At 44.8% G+C, this 21,360-nt stretch overlaps 1 protein-coding gene across 1 annotated transcript in view; it reads right to left on the reverse strand.

Moving 5' to 3' along the window:
• The window catches only part of skap1 (src kinase associated phosphoprotein 1), a 702,970-nt gene that overhangs the window by 676,817 nt on the left and 4,793 nt on the right, over window positions 1–21,360 (reverse strand). Inside the window, exons 2-3 of the mRNA XM_072561244.1 lie at window positions 9,522–9,627; window positions 1,867–1,892 (exon numbers count right to left, since the gene is read on the reverse strand). Coding sequence (XP_072417345.1) covers window positions 1,867–1,892; window positions 9,522–9,627 — 132 coding nt within the window. The remainder of the gene's footprint in view (window positions 1–1,866; window positions 1,893–9,521; window positions 9,628–21,360) is intronic.

The raw sequence follows: 21,360 nt of genomic DNA on the forward strand, positions 1-21,360 counted from the left end.
TCCACCTCAACTACCCTCCCAGGCAGTGCATCTCAGACCCCCAACATGTCCACTTTCCAATGTTCCTACAACTACTGGATAATAACCGTGAAGTGTCTCTTTCCTCACTTCTCTGCCAATGTCAATGCAGGAATGGCTACAAGACATGCAATCATTTATTAATCCATGTAGAGTAGTCTTTTTGTCATTTTTACCTTTTACAACTGATGCAATAAAAATGAGACAGCATTTCTCCAGACCGAGGACCCGAGTTTTCTAACTGAGGAAAGGGGGACACAGGTAACTAGGCAGTTGTATCAGAAAAGTGTTGGTGTCATGTTTGGATGTGCACTGAAGATTGAGCAGATGTCAGATTGGGCAAGGTTTGGTGATGACTCACAATGCAGAGTGTGACAGATGAGCAATTACAACAGACCCAGATTTGGGGGGGGGGGGGGGGGGGGGGAGGCTGAAAGTAAAGACACGGTGAAGAGCTCGAAGATTAGTATTTGCTTAGCAAGACAGCAAGGACATGTGCACAACAGGATGGAAGTGAATTTGCAGGTTTGTCACCTTTGCTGACAAGATACACAGTATGAGACACTCCCCACAATGAAGCCGAATATTCATTATGATCAGACACCAACTCACTTCCAGCAGCTTATGATACCTTTTATCCTCAGCCATTTCCGCCACCTACAATCAGACCCCACCACCAGAGATATATTTCCCTTCCCATCACTATCAGCATTCTGCAGAAAATATTCCCTCCACGACTCCCTCGTTAGGTCCACGCCCCACCCCACCAACCCACCCTCCACTCCCAGTACCTTCCCTTGCTGCCACATGAGGTGTTAAACTTGCGCCCACACTTCCACCCCCGACCACCGTCCATGACCCCAAAGGATCTATTCACATCCGGCAGAGATTTTCCTGCACACTCGAACACCTCATCTACTGTGTCCATTGCTCTCTATGTGATCTCCTCTACACTGAGGAGACAGGACGCCAACTTGCGGAATATTGCAGGGAACATTTCTGGGACACACACACTAAACAACCCCACCGCCCTGTGGCCGACCGCTTCAACTCCCCCTCCCACTCCGCCAAGGACACGCAAGTCCTGTGCTTCCTCCAGCACCAAATCCAAGCCAATTGACGCCTGGAGGAAGAACACCTCATCTTCCACTTTGGAACCTTCCAACTACACAGCATCAACGTAAAGTTCCCCAGTTTTTCTCATCGCCCCTCCCTCATCTCATCCCAGATTCAACTATCCAACTCAGCACTGTCTTCTGAACCATCTGACCTGTGCATCTTCCTTCTCACCTATCCACTCTACCCTCCCCTCTGACCTATCACCATCACCCCCCATCCATCACCTTACCAGCTAGCTTCTCCCCAGCCTCACCCCCACCCTCCTATTTATGTCTCAGCACCCCCCATTTCCTGATGAAGGGCTTCTGCCCGAAACATCAACTCTCCTGCTCCTCAGATGCTGCAGAAAACAGTCTGTGGTTTTCCAGCGCCACACTTTTCGACTCTGATCTCCAGCATCTGCAGTCCTCACTTTCTCTTATGATACCCTCCTTGGTACACCGACTATCTCCAGGGACCACTCAATACCCATCTGTGAACTGGACTTTTAATAGCAGAAGTGAAACTACAATGTGTGCCTCCTCTTTATGCCTGATCACCTACATTTGAAAACATGAAGCCTTGGGAGTAAAAATAATTAGACACAATCCACTCAAATCAGCCATTCCTGGATCCCAAAGCTCAGACAAGTTAAAGGAATGTAACAGCTCTCATCCACAGCATTCCTCACATGGAGCACGAACTCAGAAGCATCTCAAAACCACAGAACATAGTGACTGCCTCACTTACCTTTCAACTGAAACTCTTGGTGATATCTGTGAAAGAAAGAAAGAAGCATTTAAGATAAATCAAAAACAATTCACTTCAAAAACAGCTAATTGTTCAACTCTTGCCCCATTGCAGGGATTTTAGTGCTACAACATCGAACACTGAACAGTACAGCACAGTACAGGCCCTTCGGCCCTCGATGTTGTGCTGGTCTTTTATCCTACTCCAAGATCAGACTAATCTACATATGCTTCACTGTACTATCTTCCGTGTGTCTATCCAAGAGTCACTTAAATGTCCCTACCACTGCTGCCAGTGCATTCCATGCACCCACCACTGTCTGTGTAAAGAGCCTACCTCTGACATTTCCCCTAAACCTTCCTCCAATCACCTTAAAATTATGTCCCCTCGTGACAGACATTTCCACCATGGGAGAAAGTCTCTGACTACCCACTTTATCTATACCTTTCAACATCTCGTACACCTCCATCAGGTCACCTCTCATCCTTCTTCGCTCCAATGAGAAAAAGCCCAGCTCCCTCAACCTTTCTTCAGAATACATACCCTCCAGTCCAGGCAGCATCCTGGTAAATCTCCTCTGCACCCCCCTCTAAAGCTTCCACATCTTTCCCATAATGAGGCAACCAGAACTTAACACTATTCCAAGTGTGGTCTAACCAGGACTTTATGGAGCTGCAGCATAACATTACGGTTCTTAAACTCAATCCCCTTTCTAATGAAAGCCAACACACCATATGCCTTCTTAACAACCCTATCGACCTGTGTGGCAACTTTGAAGGATCTATGGATATGGACCCAACAATTCCTCTGTTCCTCCAGACTGCCAAGAATCCTGCCTTTAACCATGTATTCTACATTCAAATTTGATCTTTCAAAGTGAATGACTTCACACTTTTCCAGGTTGAACTCCATCTGCTACTTCTCAGCCCAGCTCTGCATCCGGTCATTGTCCCATTGCAACCTCCAACAGCCCTCCACACTATCATCCACAACTTCACCAACCTTCATGTCATCAGCAAACTTACTAACTCACCCTTCCACTTCCTCATCCAAGTCATTTATAAAAATTACAAAGAGCAGAGATCCCAGAACTGATCCCTGCGGAACACCACTGGTCACCAAGCTCCAGGCTGAATACATTCCATCTATGGGCCAGCCAATTCTGTAACCAAATGGCCAGATTTCCCTGTATCCTATGCTCCCTTACTTTCTGAATGAGCCTACGATGGGGAACCTTATCAAACGCCTTGATACAATCCACTTCCACAACATTCACTGCTCTAACTTCATCAACGTGTTTGTCACATCCTCAAAGAATTCAATAAGGTTTGTGAGGCATGACCATTAATGTGTTGTAAGGATTCAGATGAAGAGACTTTCTTCCAAGAGAAACCCCGTTCCCACTTTCCTTTTCTCCTTGGTATTAGACCATTCTGACACACACTAGGCAACTCACAATACTCTCACCAAACCAGGAACACTGGCTTCAGTTCAAACACAGCCCGGTTTGGTGTAAGGAAGGTATTATTGACCAGTATCATTTAATTTGGCATGAGGATAACTGGACAAGTGTTTCTCCTCTTTTCATCAAAAATGACACTTACCACAAACATATTTTGTGAGCATTTATTTTTAATTTTACACCTCCACATATTCCCTACATCCAGGGGATAATCCATTGCCTGAAGCTAAGCTTGCTACCATACAGCAAAGCAATGACACCTCTCCAACATGGTGGATGCCTATTTGGCAAGAAAAAAAATTAAAGACATCCATTTAAGACAAATCAGGGACTGTGGGTTCGGCCTCACTGAATTTCTGAATCATCTCGAGTGAAAAGTTCACACACTGAAAGTTCAAAGCAAGAAAGTTGGTGAATCATTCAACGAGGAACGATCAAGAGATTTGAAAATGGAAAGCAGGTCTCATCCATCTTCCCTCAAGGAAATTTACCATCGTTATTAGTTTTGCAATTATACAACTGACTGAACAAATTATTCAGTTTCAAACTATTCCACTTTCAATTTTTAAAGAGTGAAAGGATTTTTCTCCGTGAAATAGGGATTACCACAGTTTGACATTCTTGAGGAGATGTGTACCTCAGTTTGTGGATGCAGTTGTTGATTTTCTCACTGAACTTGCTGAGATTGTTTGCAGACATTGTGTCACCATTCCACCACTGCCACAAACATTCGATAGGGCAAACTGGAAGCAAACTAGCCATCAGGGTACATGAACACCAACTAGCCACCAAGAGATATGACCAACTATCACTTGTGTCCATGCACATGGACAAAAAAGGACACCAATTTGACTGGGACAATGTACCCATCCTCGGACAAGCTGAACAAAGACATGCACAGGAATTCCTGGAGGCCTGGCACTCAACCTGGAATTCCATTAACAAACATGTAGTGTTAGACCCCATATACCAAACACGAAGCAACAAAACTGGAAATTACACCATCCACCTCAGCAAACCAGGCACAGAAATAGCAAGCAGGACAGAACAGCAGTGCTTCACTGGAGGCTCACTGATGAACAAACTTACCAGCTCAGTGAGCAAGTCAACAACCTCATTACCACAGTTCTTATTGCTAGTTAAATGGATTAACTGATAATGGGCAATAAATACCAACTATATTCCCTTGCTCAGCATGAATACCTCTCACCTCAAGCACAAATTGGCATGAAAATCAAACATCAAGTTGTGCAGCTGAATTGGCTGAGAGACAAGCAATGTATTATTTAGATTGGTCTTTTAATCTTTACCATGGTTTTGAATGAAGCTGCACTATTTTCCCTCTTAAATCTATTTCTTCCCCCACCCCAATCAGCGGTTTGAACTCACACAGCTTCTTTTCATGGTTTTGTTGGTTAGCAGCCCACCACAGCCCCTGGGACCCTTCCTCTGAACCCTCTCCAAAGACGTGGAAATCAAAAATAAATTGTACCTTTATAAAACAAAATAAATTGCAAGCTGCATCATTCATACAAACATTCCACAATGTCGGTGTGAAAATTGCTTAACAACACTTACACTAGAAACCATCAAAAGCTTAAACTGCCTCAGCACAACTGGAGCCTTCTTATGGGAAAAGGCTATGAACCTCTCTGTGCTATTATTGTTGGAGCAAAGTCTGCTAATATGGAAGCCTGTTCATTTTTAAAATTTTATTTTACTAAAGGCTCAACTGAATGTATTTATAAGACAAAAATCACCTCAAACTTATCCTGTCTATAATCACTCAACTAGTGCCAATATCAAATTCCTTCTATATTTCAATCAACATTCAAATTCTTCAAGTTTTGACCCTTTATAAATTCAGAAGGTATTTACAGTGCTATTGATGCTTAACAGATGAATTTGGCTAACTGTACTTGGGAATTGCTGTTGAAGTGAAATTCTGCAATTGAAGCCAGTACACTGAAAGGTTCCCCTTAGCTTGTGCTATTTTCGACAAAACAGCATCTAAGTAGGTCCACACAGGTCTTGCAAATGTGGTGATACAGAACAATGATACTATATCTAGGTGTCCATTACTTCTGATACTTTTAAAATTAGAAACAAGAAATCAGATAGGAAGAATGCATTCAGATGTTAAGTATCAATTTTAGGTTGAAAGTACCACTTGCATCTTCACGTCAGTAATGTGTTTGAAGCACGTGGAGTGTGGTGTTGCAGTGGAGTAGGGGTCAGGTACCTTTCCCGGTCTGCAAAGGCAGTGATGCCGAAAGCCACCCAGGAATAGCTCCTTTGGATTGACAGATTCCAAACAATGATGGTGACATAACAGCACAGCAGTATTTATTGCTAGTCTAATTTCTCCCTCTCCCAGGCCACCCTCCCCAGGACGTAAAGGGAACAACCACGGGATGTACATAAAGTAAAGATTGGAAGGTAGGGGGAGGTGTAATGAAGTAAAGATGGCAGCACAGCAACAAGATCACTAGACTAGCAATTCAGAGACCAGAGCTAATGGCTTGGACACATTAGAACAATCCCATAATGGGGGGGGGGGGGAAATTTAAACTCCATTGATAAATCTAGGATAAAGAAGTTCGTCATGCAGCTATCAATAATTGTTGTAAAAATCCAATCTGATTCACTATGGTCCTGTAGGGAAGGAAATCTGCTGTCCTTAACTTGTCTGGCCTACATGTGACTCCAGACCTATGGTTAATTCTTAACTGTCCTTTGCAATGCCCTCAGAAACCAGGCATTGTGTGACTCAGGCAATGAGGAATGAGCAACTAATGCTGTCCATTTCAACGACACCCACATCCCAAGAATGAAAAAAAACTACATTTTCACCAGCAGCTTCTGTTGCAGATACGGAAGTGAATTTTAATATTGTCTGAGAAAAAAGATTCCAAAGGCAAGAGTGCCAAGACTGGAATATTTTTAACCAATCTCCTGTGGCATTGCTCACCAAGGCAATGGACATGTAGTTAGTGCGAGAATCACAGGCACCAATTCAATGATAAAACGAGTTAAACTGCTTAAATGTCCTGTGATTATTTGGCTGCCTGAGGGATTGAATTGCACACTTGTGCCTATCAATGAGTTGCATTGCATATCTTAATAAATTTTTCATCTTACTGTAGATACGTGATCCAAGTTTTAATTCCAAACATTACATTCACCAATCACATCCAAAAAAGAGAAGACTGGGACTTTGTCACGGCACTATTGGGTTCTGTAATACCCAACATGCACCCATGCTGACCTCGGTATGACACGTCTCCTGCGCTTAAGTCAACAGATGATATGGTTCAGTTGTCACACAATCTTCACACCCATCCACTCCTTCCCAACTTGCCACGGGCTTTATTCAGAGATTTGAACATATTTGCTCTTCACACAAATCTGTCACTAGAACAAGGTTTGGAAATGCTAATCAGCCGTAAGCCAGGAAACTAAAGCAAAACTGAAAAGCTGAGTAATGGTCAGATGAGAGGGAATGAGCTGCAGGACTTCTGTCAAGGGCTAAAAACCAGAGTTGTCTGGTAAGATAGCAGATGGGTGACCCAAGATACCTGTTCAGTTCATGAAGGGCTTTACTAGAGGTAACAATGTTGCCAAGATGTATCCACTTTGCACTACGCAAATAAAATGGTCCCAGGTTTAAAAATAACAAGAACAAATAAAGGAGTTTCACCTGAAATTTTGTGCACCTCCTACTATTTGGAGAAGTGCATCAAATACTGATGATGCAGAGAAAGAAATTATTGATTCAGGATGAGAAATAGGCTCAAGTGGGGCTTAAACACCATAGATTAAATGGGCTGAATGGCCTTTGGTGCGCTGCATCTGCAATGCAGCAGGAAGTATGAGACGTCAAGCCAGATTTCGGGGCGGCATGGTGGCTCAGTGGTTAGCACTGCTGCCTCACAGCACCAGGGACCCGGGTTCAATTCCCACCTTGGGCAACTGTCTGTGTGGAGTTTGCACATTCTCCCAGTGTCTGTGTGGGTTTCCTCTGGGTGCTCCGGTTTCCTCCCAATGTCCAAAGATGTGCAGGTCAGGTGAATTGGCCATGCTAAATTGCCCATAGTGTTAGGTGGCTTAGTCAGGGGTAAATATAGGGGAGTGGGTTTCTCTTCAGAGGGGCGGTGTGGACTTGTTGGGCCGAAGGGCCTGTTTCCATGCTGTAGGTAATCTAATCTAAAAAAAATGTACCTGCCATGTTACATTTCCAATTACAGGGAAGAAACAGCAGTATGCCCTCAATATTTCAAATACTATGGGCCCAAACAACATGCCTGAAATAGCACTGAAGAATCATGTTCCAAACCTTGGCCACATCCCTTGCCAAGCTATTCCAGTACAACTACATCTACCTGGCACTGCAGAAAATTGCCCAGGTAGGTCCTGTCTATTTTTTAAAAAAATGTCAAATCCACCCCAGTTTGCTGTCAATCATTAGCAAAGTGATGAAAAGTGTTATCGGAGTGTGCTATCAAGCAGCACTTTTCTAATAACCTGCTCACTGATGCTCAGTTTGGATTTCAGCAGGCCCATTCAGTTCTTGGCTTCATCAACATGGACAAGAGAGCACTAAACTGTGGAGGTGAATACAGACCAAGCTCAAAATCAAGGCACCATTTGACAAAGAGTGGCACCTGTTTTAACAGGTTATGCTGCTATAAATCTTACCTCGATGCTTGTCTAGGGGCTGCTTTGTCCTTTGTGCTAAGAGATACACATAAGTCAGAATAGGCAATTATCTTGAGTGAGAATATGGCATTTATTACATCCAACTAACTACATACCAGCTTATATTATACTGACGGTAACACAGAGACAGATATTATTGTTCCCAACCAGAATAGCATAACGCTCATCCAGTGACTGTGTATATGCGTGGGTGAGTCTTCAGCTTAACTCCTAGATTAACCCTTTCATTTCCATTACTTTATTCAACAGCATAAAGCAGCCTCAGCAAAAAGCTGAAGTCAGTGGGAATCAGGAGATACTCTCCATCAAATGGAACTCTAGCTAGCACAAAGGAAGATGCCTTTGGTTGGAGGTCAATCCTCTCTGAAGGAGTTCCTTCAGTCCACATGTCTTCAGCTGCTTCAGTGGCCTTTTCTCTATCATTAAAAAAAATGTCAGAAGTCGGGGTGAACATTGTTCACTGATGACTGCACATCAGCATTCTTGACTCCTCAGATACTGATATAATCTGTGCCCACATGCAGCAAGTCCTGGACAACATCTAAGCTGGGGCTGATAATTGGGAAGTAACATTTGCACCATACAAGTGCCAGGCAATAACTATCTGCTTGCACCATTAATTGCATAACCATCACTAAATTCACCACAATAAAGAGCCTGGAGGTTGACACTCATCAAAAACTGAACTGAACCAGTTATATAATTATTATGGCGGCTCCATGAGCAGGTCAGAAGCTAGGAATCCTGCAAGCAGCTTCCTTCCTGACTTTCCAAAGCCTGTCTACCATCAAAGGTGAAAGACAGGAATGTGATTGAATACTCCGTACCTGCCTCAATAATTGCAGTTACAAGAACACCATCCAGGACAAAGCAGCCCACTTGATTGGCATCACACCCACAAACATCCATTCCCTCTATCACTGATGCACTGTGGCAGTAATCTGTACTATCTATAAAATGTACAGCACTAACTCACCAAAGTTCCTTCAACAGCATCTGCCAGACCCCCTCATTCAACCAAAAATGACAAGGGCAGCAGATTCATTAGAAAACAGCCAGCTTTAGGTTCTCCTCCAAGGCATGCAGTATCCTGACTTGGAAATATAAATCGCTGTTCCTTCCTGGTTGTTGAGTCAAGATCTTCAAACTCCTTCCCTAACAGCACTGTAGGTGTACCTGACTCCCATAGACTGTGGTAGCTCTGGTAACCAGCAATGCCCACATCCCATGAATAATAAAAAAATCTTCCCATCCAATTTCTCAACCTAATGGCACCTGGTAAAACCAGGGCTTCTCTGGTGAAGACAGATTTTGCATCACCACAAAGCTTTCAAATTTTAGAGTGGTCTAAAGTGAATTAAATGACCCTGTTTCCACACTGTAGGGATTCTTTGAGACTGATACAGTGCCTTTATATGACACTGAAATTACTCAGAGAGCAACAAACGATTTTATAATCAAGCAAGCCACTTACTTGGATTTGATCAGATGGAAGCCGTCCAGTAGGACCTCTCTTATATCTTTTGCCCTTTTGCCAAGCTTTTCACCCTGTAGAACGTCACCCAAAAAGTATTCACAGTCTGCTCAGGAGAAGGAAAAAAAAATTAAAATTCAATGTTTATGATCATTAAACAGATTATCATCTTAAGTAACATATCAATGATGTGGAGCTGCCAGTGTTGGACTGGGGTGGACAGAGTTTAAAAATCACACAACATCAGGTTATATTGGAAGCACTAACTTTCGGAGCGCTGCTCATTCATCAGGTGGCTGTGGAGCAGGACCTGGAGACACAGAATTTACAGGACACTTCAGTGTCATGCAACTATTGAACAAACCTAGATTGCTGTTAAGTCTTTCATCTTTTAGGATGGGTTGCAGGTTTTGGTGTCTGTGCCTTATGGTCCTGCTCCACAACCATCTAATGAAGGAGCAGCGCTCCAAAAGCTAGTGCTTCCAAATAAACGTGTTGGACTATAACCTGGTGTTGCAGGATATATAATATATAGACAGTGAACCACAGGTAGAGTGCAGATAGAGGCCATTCAGCCTATCAAATCTGCACCAACTCTCTGAAGAGCATCTCATTCAGTTGCAGATCCCTACTCTATTCCAAATACCCCAAATTTCCCATGGCTAATCCACCTAGAATGCACAACCCTGAACACTATGGGGAAATCTAGCATGAGCAATCCACCCTAACCTGCACATCTTTGGACTGTGGGAGGAAACTAGAGCACCCAGGAGAAACCCATGCAGACACAGGGAGAATGTGCAAGCTCCACACATTCACCCAAGGATGGATTTGAACCCAGGTCCCTGGCATTGTGAGACCACTGTGCTAACCATTGTGCCACCTGTTTAGTGATCACTGTTATGAAGCAAATTACAGCCAAATGAGGAATACTTTAAAGAGGGGTCACTGTTGTAATCCAAGTACCTGGCATGGAGTTCTGTGTAGCAATCTCCCATGACTTCTGAATTAGTGATGTTATTTTGAGAGGTACTGACCCAATCAGCTTCTCTCTTCCAAAATGTCTCAACTTTGTCTTGAACACCTGAGCTCAAAGCACTGATTCCTCCTCCTCGTTTCAAGGGATTTTCCACTTTTTATGGATTATTATGGATTTGTGACGGCTCAGTGGTTAGCACTGCTGCCTCACAATGCCAGAGACCCAGGTTCGATTCCAGCCTCGGGCGACAGTCTGTATGGAGTTTGCACATTCTCGCAGTGCCTGAGTGGGTTTCCTCCGGGTGCTCCGGTTTCCTCTCACTGGCCAAAGATGTGCAGATTAGGTGAATTGGCCATGCTAAATTGCCCATATAGTGTTCAGGGATGTGTAGGTTAGGTACATTAGTCAGGGGTAAATGTAGAGTGATGGGGACGGGTTTGGGTGGAACGCTCTACGTAGGGATGGTGTGGACTTATTGGGCTGAAGGGCTGTTTCCACACTATAGGGGATTTTAAATTACCCTCCGCCACCACAATACCTGGAATCATACTGAAACAATGGTCTTTCAAACCCATCTCGTACACTAATGTCCTTCAGGGAAGGAAATCTGCCATCTTCACTTGGTCTGGCCTACATGTAACTCCAGACCCACAGTAATGTGGTTGACTCTCAGGTGACCCCAGAAATGGCCTATCAAGCCAGTCTGTTGTAGCAATTGCTAAAAAGTTTCAAAGAAAATGAAACCAAATGGATCACCAGGCATTGACCAGGGCACAAGAAAAGACAATAGCAGAAACAGCACTGTTGACCCTACAAAGTCCTCCTCACCAACATCTGGGGCCTAGTGCCAGAATTGGGAGACCAATCCCACAGACTAGTCAAGCAACAGCCCGACAGTGATATTCACAGAATCATACCTGATAGACAATGTCCCAGACACCACCATCACTGTCCCTGGATAAGTCCTATCCCACCGGCAGGGACAGACCCAGCAAAGGGGGCAGCACAGTGGATACACAGTCAGGTGGGAGCTGCCCTGGGAGTCCTCAGCATTGACTCCAGGCCCCATGACATCTCATGGCATTAGGTTAAACATAGGCAAGGAAACCTCCGGCTGATTACCATGTACCACCTTCGCTCAGTGGATGAATCAGGACTGAAAAATGTGTTGCTGGAAAAGCGCAGCAGGTCAGGCAGCATCCAACGAGCAGGAGAATCGACGTTTCGGGCATAAGCCCTTCTTCAGGAATGAGGAAGGTGTGCCAAGCAGGCTAAGATAAAAAGGGACTTGGGGGAGGGCGTTGGGAATGCGATAGGTGGAAGGAGATCAAGGAGAGGGTGATAGGCCAGAGAGGTCAGGAAGAAGATTGCAGGTCAAGAAGGCGGTGCTGAGTCCGAGGGTTGGGACTGAGATAAGGTGGGGGGGGGGGGGGGGGGGGGGGGGGGGGGGGGGAGAATGAGAAGCTGGAGAAATCTGCATTTATCCCTTGTGGTTGGAGGGTTCCTAGGCGGAAGATGAGGCGCTCTTCCTCCAGGCATCGTGTGGCCATGGTCTGGTGATGGAGGAGTCCAAGGACCTGCATGTCCTTGGCGGAGTGGGAGGGGGAGTTAGAGTGTTCAGCCACAGGGTGGTTGGGTTGGTTGGTCCGGGTGTCCCAGAGGTGTTCTCTGAAACGTTCCACAAATAGGCGGCCTGTCTCCCCAATATACAGGAGGCCACATCGGGTGCAGCTGATGCAGTAAATGAAATTTGTGGAGGTGCAGGTGAATGTGTGATGGATATGGAAGGATCCCTTGGGGCCTTGGAGGGAAGTGAGGGGGGAGGTGTGGGTGCAAGTTTTGCATTTCTTGCGGTTGCAGGGGAAGGTGCTGGGAGTGGAGGTTGGGTTGGTGGGAGGTTTGGACCTGACGAGGGAGTCGTGGAGGGAGTGGTCTTTCCGGAATGCTGATAGGGGAGGGGAGGGAAATATATCCTTGGTGGTGGGGTCTGTTTGGAGGTGGCGGAAATGATGACGGATGTTACGATGTATATGGAGGTTGGTGGGGTGGTAGGTGAGGACCAGTGGGGTTGTGTCCTGGTGGCGATTGGAGGGGCGGGGTTCAAGGGCGGAGGAGCGGGAAGTGGAGGAGATGCAGTGGAGAGCATCGTCAACCACGTCGGAAGGGAAATTGCTGTCTTTGAAGGAGGAGGCCATCTGGGTTGTTCGGTATTGGAATTGGTCCTCCTGGGAGCAGATGCGGCGGAGGCGAAGGAATTGGGAATATGGGAGGAGGTGTAGTCTAGGTAGCTGTGGGAGTCGGTTGGTTTATTGTAAATGTCCGTGTTGAGTCGGTTGCCTGAGATAGAAATGGAGAGGTCTAGGAAGGGGAGGGAGGAGTCTGAGACGGTCCAGGTAAATTTGAGGTCGGGGTGGAAGGTATGTTTAAAGTGGATGAACTGTTCAACCTCCTTGTGAGAGCACGAGGTAGCGCCAATACAATCATCGATGTAGCGGAGGAAAAGGTGGGGGGTGGTTCCAGTGTAGCTGCAGAAGATGGACTGTTCCACATATCCGACGAAGAGGCAGGCATAGCTGGGGCCCATGCGGGTGCCCATGGCTACTCCTTTGGTTTGGAGGAAGTGGGAGGATTGGAAAGAGAAGTTGTTCAGAGTGAGTTCGGCGGGAAAGGAAGAAGCGAAGGGCTTTGAGTCCTTCGTGATGGGGGATGGAGGTGTATAGGGACTGGATGCCCATGATGAAGATAAGGCGTTGGGTGCCGGGGAAGCAAAAATCATGGAGGAGGCGGTGGAGGGCGTGGGTGGTGTCCCTAACGTAGGTGGGGGGTTTTTGGACTAAGGGGGACAGGACCATGTCGAGGAATGCAGAGAGGAGTTCGGTGGGGCAGGAGCAGGCTGAGACAATGGGTCGGCCGGGGCAGTCAACCGCAAGAAATGCAAAACTTGCGCCCACACCTCCCCCCTCACTTCCCTCCAAGACCCCAAGGAATCCTTCCATATCCATCACAAATTCACCTGCACCTCCACACACATCACTTACTGCATCCGCAGCACCCGATGTGGCCTCCTCTACATTGGGGAGACAGGCCGCCTACTTGTGGAACGTTTCAGAGAACACCTCTGGGACACCTGCACCAACCAACCAACCCAACCGCCCTGTGGCTGAACACAAACTCCCCCCTCCCACTCCACCAAGGACATGCAGGTCCTTGGCCTCCTCCATCGCCAGATCATCGCCACACGATGCCTGGAGGAAGAGCGCCTCATCTTCTGCCTAGGAACCCTCCAACCACAAGGGATGAATGCAGATTTCTCCAGCTTCCTCATTTCCCCTCCCCCCACCTTATCTCAGTCCTAACCCTCGGACTCAGCACCGCCTTCTTGACCTGCAATCTTCTTCCCGACCTCTCCGCCTCCAGCCTATCACCCTCACTTTAACCTCCTTCCCAACGCCCCTCCCCCAAGTCCCTCCTCCCTCCCTTTTATCTTAGCCTGCTTGGCACACCTTCCTGAAGAAGGGCTTATGCCCAAAATGTCGATTCTCCTGCTCCTTGGATGCTGCCTGACCTGCTGCGCTTTTCCAGCAACACATTTTCAGCTCTGATCTCCAGCATCTGCAGTCTTTACTTTCTCCTCCCTGATGAATCAGTACTTCATGTTGAACAATACTTAGAGGAAGGACTGAAGACAGCAAGGGCTCAAAGTGTACTGTAGGTGGGGATTACAATGTCCACACCAAGAGTGGTTCAGCAGCAGTACAACTGATCGAGCTGTTCGGGTCCTAAGGGATATAGCTGCTAGACGAGGTCTGCAACATGTGGTAAGGGAACCACCGAGTGGAGAAAACATACTTGACCTCATCCTCAGCAATCTGCCAGTTACAGATGCATCTGCCCATGACAGTACTGATAAGAGTGACCACTGCACCTTCCCATTGAAAATAACCTCCATTGTATTGTGTGGCACTATCACCGTGCTCAACGGGACAGACTTTGAACCGATCTAGCAACTTAAGACTGGGCATCCATGAGGTGCTATGGACCATCAACAGCAGCAGAACTGTACTCCAGCACAACCTGTAACTTCATGATCTGCGATATCCCCCACTCAACCATTACCATCACACCAGGGGATCAAACCTGGTGAAGCTACCAAACAGCATAAGCAGCAAGTGACAGACAGAGCTAAGGTGATCTCACAACCTATGGATCAGATCTAAGCTCTGCCATCCTGCCAGATCATGGCATTAATGGTGGTGGACAATTAAACCATTCACTGGAGGAAGCCGCTCTACAATTATTCCCATCCTCAATGATGGGAGAGCCCAACACACCAGTTCAAAAAAGATAATGCTAACGCTTTCTCACCAATCTTGCAAACTCTCCAGTGGTTACAGTCATATCTGGCATGAAGGAAGATGGTTGCGGTTGTTGGAGGTCAGCTCCAGGACATCTCTCCAGGAGATCCTCAGGGTAGTGTCCCAGGCCCAACCATCTTCAGCTGCTTCAATGACCTTCCCTCCATAAGGTCAGAAGTGGGAATGTTTGCCAATGTTCAGCAACATTCGCGATTCCTCCGATACTGAAGTAGCCCGTGTTCCAATGCAACAAGATTTGGACACTATCCAGGCTTAAGCTGACAAGTGGCAAGTAATATTCGTGCCATACAAATACCAGGCTCAGACAGCATCTTCCAAATCCATGACCACTTCCAGGTCTAAGGACAAGGGCAGCATATACATGGGAATGCCAGCCACTTCAAATTTCCCACCAAGCCACTCACTGTCCTGACTTGGAAATATATTGCCATTCCTTCACTGTCTCTGGGTCAAAATCCTGGAATTCCCACCTAAACAGCACGGTGGGTCAACCCCCATCAAGTGGACTGCCACAAGGCAGCTCATCCTCACCTTCTCAAGGGGCAACTAGGGATGGGCAATAAATGCTGAAACAGCCAGTGATGCCCACATCCCACAAATTAATTTTAAAAATTAGCAATCAGTGCCAAAGCACATCTCGAAACAACAACTTCAGAAAAGACAACAACCAGAAGGATTCAAGTAACTAATTTATCAGATAATCTACTGAATTAATCCAAGTTGACATTAGACAAGTTCAATAAAATGCTTTTCTTCCAGCAGGTGTGTAAGCTTAGAAAGCCCTTTAAAAGATGCTGTCTTAAATACACATCCACAGAATAGGACTGATCGTCATTCATCACATTGAATCATGAAGAAGTTGAGAATAATGAAGTGATTTTAAAACTATTAAATAAGCCAGAATGAAAATCTAAGTGACACAGCATGACAAATGCAGAAAATAATAACACATCTGCAACTGATTAAGAATGACGTATAGACACTATCCCGTCACAAAATAACCTCCAGTATGGAGCAGCAGTCACTTTTGATATACCCATCTCCCACAAATGAAAAAAAACTAATATCTACAGCTGATAAACTTGCCACCCTCTTGGGGTAGTTAATGCCTTCAACCAAGTAATAACCGGGCTACTTCAGACAGCTGGAAAGAAAGGCAACCACATGGCACAAGAAAGGATTGGCCAGACCAGACAAAGGATGGCAGTTCCTTTTGCCAAGGAAGTGCCGATGAACCAGTTTGATTTAAAAATAGATTTGTTAGCTTTATTGATGCCTTTTCTGAAAAAAAGGCAATCACAAATGCTCAAACAAGTCAACCAATAATTCTCTTCTCCCAAAGGATAAAGGAGGTGTTGCCACCCTCTTATATCCAGTAGTAATTTGCATACTTCCATACCTTATACCCAAAGGTGCAAAATGGGAAGTTAGCTATTTGTGGGCAACTTTGTCTTTCAACATACAGCCATCTCAGTAGAAGGCACTGCATCAGGAATGGATTCTGAAAATTCCCTCCTGTCTCACAGGAAGAGATTGCAAGAACTTTCTAAAACACTAGAATCAGCAGAAATAAGGGACTAAACTTCTTCCTCCAACTGACTGCTCTTGGCCAAGCAATACGTGAACGCAATAAACCATTAGCAAGATTCAGAGTGAAAATAAACCCAGAAATTAAATTATGTCAGAACAAAAAGTCACAATATTAACACCCTGCTTCATGCATTTACTTCGTGGTAAACTATTACACTCTGGCGAAATACCATGGAAGAAAGACAAATGATGAAAAGTACATTAAGCATTTAATTTTTCCTCTTGGCTTTCTCCTTGACTCCCCTCGTACAGAATCCCGACTGACTTTTCCATTCACTATTGTGCAGAATCCCTGTGGCACAAGCCCCTTGCTGTGCACTCCTGCTGTACAATTCCAGGTGGCTAAATCCCTTGCCATTTATTTCAGCAGGGAAAGCAAAAGAGGGATTTGTTACCCAAGCACATTTAAACATTTACATCCTCGTACACTTGCCAAGTACTTAATGTTCACTTCACTAAGCACAGTCAATCCACTTGAGAAAATTCTCCCATGTATACAAATTTTTAAAAGTGTTTCGACTCATGTATTTTTTGGACCAAGTTATGGAAGAATGACTAAATGGTTCCAGTATATAGACCAGCTAATCAGTCTTATTTTTAGGGTGAAGTTTACACAAATAAATATTTATTCAGGCACAGAATTTCTTTGTAAATTAAGTTGAGAGATTGCCAAGTTTCAGAGTTACATGAAGCATTAAAAGAAAAGACCAGCGTAGTGGTTGAAATGCTGGCTTTTTGCCTCGAAATCCAGGTCTGGAGGGCAATATGATGGGATAAAACAGGCAAGCACTCTATTTTAAAACACAGATGGGGAACACACAGCTATGACTCCACCCAATTCAGCAGAAGAGCTTTGGTTAGACAAGGAATGCAAAAGCATTTCAGAATCCATTTACCTCATGGTTTTGAGAGGGGTGGGGGGGGGGGGGGGAAATGGCACAGGTTACTATTGGACAGAGGTTTTATTTCAGCTAGGTTGATGCTTCAAAAGGCAAGGAAGACATCATATTACATTTTTCACAGGGACTATACTTCAGTACCTCATGGGCCATTTCAAAATTAAGTCACCCACACTCCTGCAGTCATAAAAAGACACCATACAAATGTAAACTACTACAGATGCTGGAAATCCAAGATTAAAATAAAGAGTGCTGAAGAAACTCAGGTCTAATTGTAAGTCAGCCTCTCTCTCGCTCTCCCACCACCTCCAACCCCAACAGGGATACTGAATTAACATTGGATTCCAAAGGGGAATCATACTGAACTCAGTCACTAACTCTCTCTCCCCACAGATTCTGCCAGAACTGCTGAATTTCTCCAGCATTATTTTATGTAGACGCAAGTCCCTGACACAGTTCATAGAATCCCTACAGTGTGAAAGCAGACCATTCGGCCTATCAACTCCACACATAACTTCCAAAGAGCATCCCACCCAGATTCATTCCCACTACCCTATCCCTGTAACCCTGCATTTCCCAAGTCTAATCCATCTAGCCTGCACATCTCTGGACATTATGGTCAATTTCACATAGCCAATCCACCTAATCTGCACATCTTTGAACAATGGGAGGAAACTGGAGCATCCAGAGGAAACCCACACAGAGACAGGGGGAATGTGCAAACTCCACACAGACAGTCACTCGAGGGTGGAATTGAACTCAGATCCCTGACATTGTGAGTGACAAAAAAAACACTGCAGATGCTAGACTCCAAAGTAGACAGGCAGGAGGCTGGGGGGGAACACAGCAAGGCAGGCAGCATCAGGAGGGACAGGCAGGAGGCTGGGGGAACACAGCAAGGCAGGCAGCATCAGGAGGGACAGGCAGGAGGCTGGGGGAACACAGCAAGGCAGGCAGCATCAGGAGGGACAGGCAGGAGGCTGGGGGAACACAACAAGGCAGGCAGCATCAGGAGGTGGAGAAGTCAACGTTTTGGGTGTAACCCTTCCCCAGGACTTGAGGTGAGTGTGTGTGTGTGTGGGGGAGGGGGGGGGGGTGGCTGCAGATAAAGGGGGCAGCGGGGACAGGGTGGTGAAGTAGGGATAGGTGAAGAGAGGTAGAGGGTACGACCTGGTTGCTGTGTTCTTCCAGCCTCCTGCCTGTCTAACCTGACAATATGAGAAAGCAATGCTAACCACTAAGCCACTGTACCACTCCAGCTATTTAAAAGGAACAAACACAAAAATGTTGAAGAAGCTCAGCAGGTCTGACAGCATCTTGGAGAAAGAAAGTGGTAATGTTTTGAGGTCGGTAGAACTCTTCTTCAGTTCAAAAACAAAAACCATCAACTGGATTCTCACCAGATGCTGCCAGTTGAGTCCCTCCAGCACGCTGAGGGGTGGGTTCAGATTTCCAGCATCCACAATTTTTGCTTGTTCACAGTAATTTTAAAGGAGTCTTGCAAAAAAAACCCTTGGAAATTGGGGGTGTCTCCCCTTATGAAAGAGCCTACATCTGTCAAGTACAGGTAAAATTATAACTTTATCCTACATGAAAATATTAGCATCGGTTTTCCAGCTTACTTTGCATAATGTCGAAGGAGTGCCTAACTCAAATAGTCTAGTAGTTTAAACTTGTTCAGAAGTGCCTGTCCCAACTTGTACATTAGAACCACTTTCTGTCATTGAATTTGATCACATCATACTGGCTATGGTGACTGAGACATCCTTGTGAAAAAAGCTATTCCAGGTTATTGAAACTCACTGAGAAAAGAGCAGGGAGAAATATCTGAGAGAAAGAATTGCAACAGTAACTTAATGAGATACTGTATTAGGTGGATTGTACTCATTGTAAAATATAGATGATTCAATGTCAGAGAAGTTGTATTGAAATATCATTCAGATGGAACACAAAAATCTAAGCTGACACTCAACCGCAGAACTGAAGGAGTGCTACTTAGTTGGTGTTGTCAGACAATATATTGAATTGAAGTTCCTTTTGTTTTGGCTAGAGATGGAATGTCCCAATGGCTTCTGGCCAATATTTATCTCTCGATCACACATTATCTGGTGAGTGCAATGATATGGAGGTGCCAGTGTTGGACCGGTGTGGACAGGTCAGAAGTCACACACCACGTTATAGTGAAACTGGCTTATTTTAAATTACAAGCTTTTGGAGCATTGCTCCTTTGTCAGGTAAGCTGCTGCGAAAGCTTGAGATTTCAATAAATCTATTGGACTTTAACCTGGTGTTGTGTGACTTTGATTACTGTTTGTGGAACCTTGCCACGCACAAATCCATTGTTATATCTTTGCAAGAGTAGTCACTACTGAAATAATTTATTGGCCGTACAAATAGTTTAGGATGTCCAGAGATTATGAGAACTGCTGTAGGGACAAACATGAATTCCACAGACTTTAGACTATCCAGATAAGCAGAGTAAGCATCATCTTCAAAAAAAAGAGAAACAAACAAAAAAAAAGCTGTTGGAGAAATTCAGCAGGTGTGGTTGTATCTGTGAAGGGAGAAACAGAGTCATTGTTTTCAGTCCAGTGACCCTTCTTCAGAACTAATTTGTTGTTTTATATTACTTTCTGAAACTTGTTTCTTGAAGCCAACTAGGGTTTAGCAATGATGCATTGGATTACAGCTTTGTTAATAAAGTTAATAAATGCAGCATTGGCCATTACATTCAGATCAAGGTCCAGGATTACTTCAAGGCTGCCTCCTGCTCTGGAAGACTGGCAAGAACAAAGCTGCATTGGTGTAGCAGCTTTCAGAGCAGCATGAGGGTTTAGTAAATGCAGACACTAAGAAGTACAGCAAGTTCCACAAAATAAAAATGATCAAATTATCTGTCTTGGAGTTGTTCAAGGGAGGAATGTTGGGAAAATCTCTAACCTATAAAATAGCATGAACGCAACATGTGCACCTGATTAAATGAGATTGTGTGCAAAAAGGGAGTGTTACGTTGTTTTTCTTTCTTTATGACTGAACAAAGAGGCAAGTCAGAAAAGCAACTTAATCTGAAAAACTTGGTTGGCGATATGTTCTCAAATGTCAGTGTTGTGCACTCAATGCATTAAGAGTTGTGCAGTTAGCAAGAACACCCACCAGCTTGCACAGTCAGCTGCAAATGTCTTTCACTCTTTGCACATCAAGACCCAGAACACCAATAATACACTTTGAATTGTTTTGTGAAGCTTCCTGTCACAAAAAAGCATCCCTTCAAATTACCACAGTGCTTCAACATTTGCAGTACGTTTCCCAGCAACACACTCCCCTCCACCACAAGTCAGCCCAGTCACTGAAAAACACATTTCCGTGACACATCTATTTGGTTGAAACTTTCAGCAGAAATTCGTAACAGTATTCATTAAAAAATACTTGTCAGAGCCAGAGTAGATACCTGTCGCTGAAACAAGAATGGGGTCACAATCAAATGAAGTTTTTCTTCACTTGTCATGAGACAGTAATTAAATTAATTTTCTAACATGGAGATACTTGATGAATACATTTGTCTTGAAAATGTGCTAATTGCAGGAACTTGCTGACACAAACTGCCCACCATTTCCTACATTATAACTGTAGCAACATTTCTAACTCACTTTTGGATATGGTTGGTTGGTGAGATTTGCTTGGGCCTTGGATTCTATCTCAGTGACGATGTTTGAGCAAAACAATGGACTCAAGTTACATCTTTAATTCAGTATGTTGCACTTACAAGTTCCAATTCCAGGATGTATTCAAGCCAACATGTCATATGATTTTCAATTCCAGAGTTAAATATTTCACACAGCCCACGACTATCGCCACCAGCTTTCTGCTCAGCTATGATCGGATCCAATGTGAGACTCTGCAATTTATTACAGCTTCAGATGGGATACCCCAAACTATTAAGTACCTAGATGAGCAGAAATAAACTGGCTCCCCTTCTTCATTCAGCAATGCCCTCA

This window comes from Chiloscyllium punctatum, chromosome 42 (genome assembly GCF_047496795.1).
Source record: "Chiloscyllium punctatum isolate Juve2018m chromosome 42, sChiPun1.3, whole genome shotgun sequence".
NCBI lineage: Eukaryota > Metazoa > Chordata > Chondrichthyes > Orectolobiformes > Hemiscylliidae > Chiloscyllium > Chiloscyllium punctatum.